Below are 2,121 nucleotides of genomic sequence, written 5' to 3' on the forward strand. Positions count from 1 at the left end.
GGAGATTATTAATTGAGGTTCGTGATACCTTTGGGGTTCTTAGGCAGCAGAAGCGTATCTGCGCTGAGTGTTGCTGTTACAAATTCTGTACGTGGCTGCGCGGTTGCACCAGGCGTGTGTGCCTCAGGCACGTGCTCTTTTACATTGGCAGCCGCACTGACACGCGTCTCAGAGCTCACGTAGTGTAAAATAACTGTTCCTTCTGCAGAATTGTTCTCTTTTGCTTTCTCATTTTAACTCGTGTGCTGTCTCTGGGGAGAGGATATATTCTTCCCCTTGGCTCCCGGCAATACTGCAGTAAAGCACAGCTGATTTCTTTTTTTGCTGGCCAGGTGAGGCCCCTCATGGTTTGAGATGCTTTCCCTCGGCAGGGTGTGGGGAAGCACTTTGGCCTCTGTGGAAGCCAGGAGGCTCTTCTGGCTGAGCGGGCATGAACCCACGAAGGGAATGTCTCTGCTCAGCATTCCTGTAGTGAGAATTTCAGCAACGTTTTGAGAATTAGGAGGAAAAAGGCCTGAAGTTGGGGTGTGTCTCACAGGCTCTGACAATAGCTCCTGCCTCCCTGGAGATGATTATCAGCTTGTGAATATGCTGAACTCAAACAGCTCGAGCCATCTGTTTCCAGGCGAGAGGGAGTCTGCACATTAGAGAGGCAACGTGATTGTCTCAGAGGCAGGAATACTTTTATTTGGTAGCTTTACCTTAAAAGATGGCAAAGCCCATTCACGAGATCCTATAGCAACCAGGCTCCCTGTACACCTCTGCTCACATGAAAACTTGTTTATATCAGAACAGGTAGATGGGAGTTTCATCACGTACCATGGAAGGATGTCCTGTGCTAGTCCCCCCTTCCAAAGGAGGAGCTGGTGGCACAGGGCAGGCAGGTGGCCTAAGAACTTCAAAGGTGAACAAACCTGAATGCTGGGAATAGTCTAATTTTTTGTCATAAATATTGCCGGTGCCTCTTACAGCCTTGGACAGGAATGTGCTCAAAGGCCAAGGTCCAAGCAGCGTGCAGGAAGGGATGTGCTGGGCCAGCAAGTGCAATACTCTGCTGTCCGGCCGCTGCAGCTTTCTCTGAGCCAGCAGATTTTATTTTTTTCTTTTGCATAGATTTGTGGAAGTTAGATGACTGGAACTGCAGTAGAATTAGAGCTGGCTTCCACAGAACACCTTTAGAAACACGTACCCCTTCTTCACAGGCCTGGTGTGAGACGTGGGTTCTGTCGTTGGAGCCGAGCCCCTCGGGGCTGGCCAGCCGCGTGGATGCTCCAGTCCCTGCAAGGCGAGTCCTGGAAGCCAGGCAAGGAGAGTATTCCTGGTCCTCTCCCAAACCTGGGCGCTATTTGTATTAGTGTTAATAATTTGTGTTGTGTTTGCTAAATAACCGAGGTGAGCGACCTTCCCGGCCTTGGGAGTTGCATACCAAGCCCATCACGTGAGTCAGGACCTGAAGACACCGTAACTGTTAGGGAGGGTGGAAAGGGTGATTCCAGGAAAGCGCTGCAAGCAGAAGGTGACAGCAGAGGCTTATCAAGGGCAGAGGGGGTCTGGCTGAGGGAAATCAGCTTTAGAGCCTCGCAGGATCCCAGTTCTTACGATGGGGTTGTGGGTCACCCAGCAAACCCCACGTTTATACAGCTCTGCTGTGGCTCCTAGGGTCTTGTCCCCAGGGAGAGGTTCACTTTGCTTACAAAAAATCAATGGCTGAAGAAGGGCAAGCTGGCTGCCTCGGCCATCGACACAGGTGAACCGGGAGCACTGCGAACGGAGGAGGAGGAAGACCTGGATTAGGCAGCCATGCAGAATGCCTCCCACAGCTCGAGCTGGGAAGTTCTCCAGGCTGACTGGGAGGATGGTTTGGATGCTGGAAGTGCTCTTTGCACAGGCTGCAGCCAGGCGTGGGACTAGTTGGACATCCAGCTTGCACGGCCAGAGCCTGTTGGAAAAATGAGGCTGATGAGATCTGCAAAGCCCCTGGAGGCACACAGCCTCCCCGCTGCCTTCTCCGCACCACCCAGGGCAGGACCTTCAGCCCTCCAGTGCCGGGGGCCTGGAGCAAGATAGATCTCGGCTCAGGGCTGTGTGTGGCAGGAGCATCAGCAGGATTGCACAATCCCC

General features: G+C 52.8%; 1 protein-coding gene across 1 annotated transcript in view; it reads left to right on the forward strand.

Annotated features, from left to right (window-relative positions):
- MYCBPAP (MYCBP associated protein) overlaps positions 1 to 1,794 on the forward strand; it is a gene marked incomplete at its 5' end in the record, with an annotated part of 13,679 nt that extends 11,885 nt beyond the window's left edge. The window contains 1 exon segment of the mRNA XM_010083452.1: positions 1,674 to 1,794. Coding sequence (XP_010081754.1) covers positions 1,674 to 1,794 — 121 coding nt within the window.
- Between the last annotated feature and the right edge of the window lie 327 nt (positions 1,795 to 2,121).

Source organism: Pterocles gutturalis, unplaced genomic scaffold, assembly GCF_000699245.1.
Source record: "Pterocles gutturalis isolate BGI_N339 unplaced genomic scaffold, ASM69924v1 scaffold44800, whole genome shotgun sequence".
Taxonomy (NCBI): Eukaryota; Metazoa; Chordata; class Aves; order Pterocliformes; family Pteroclidae; genus Pterocles; species Pterocles gutturalis.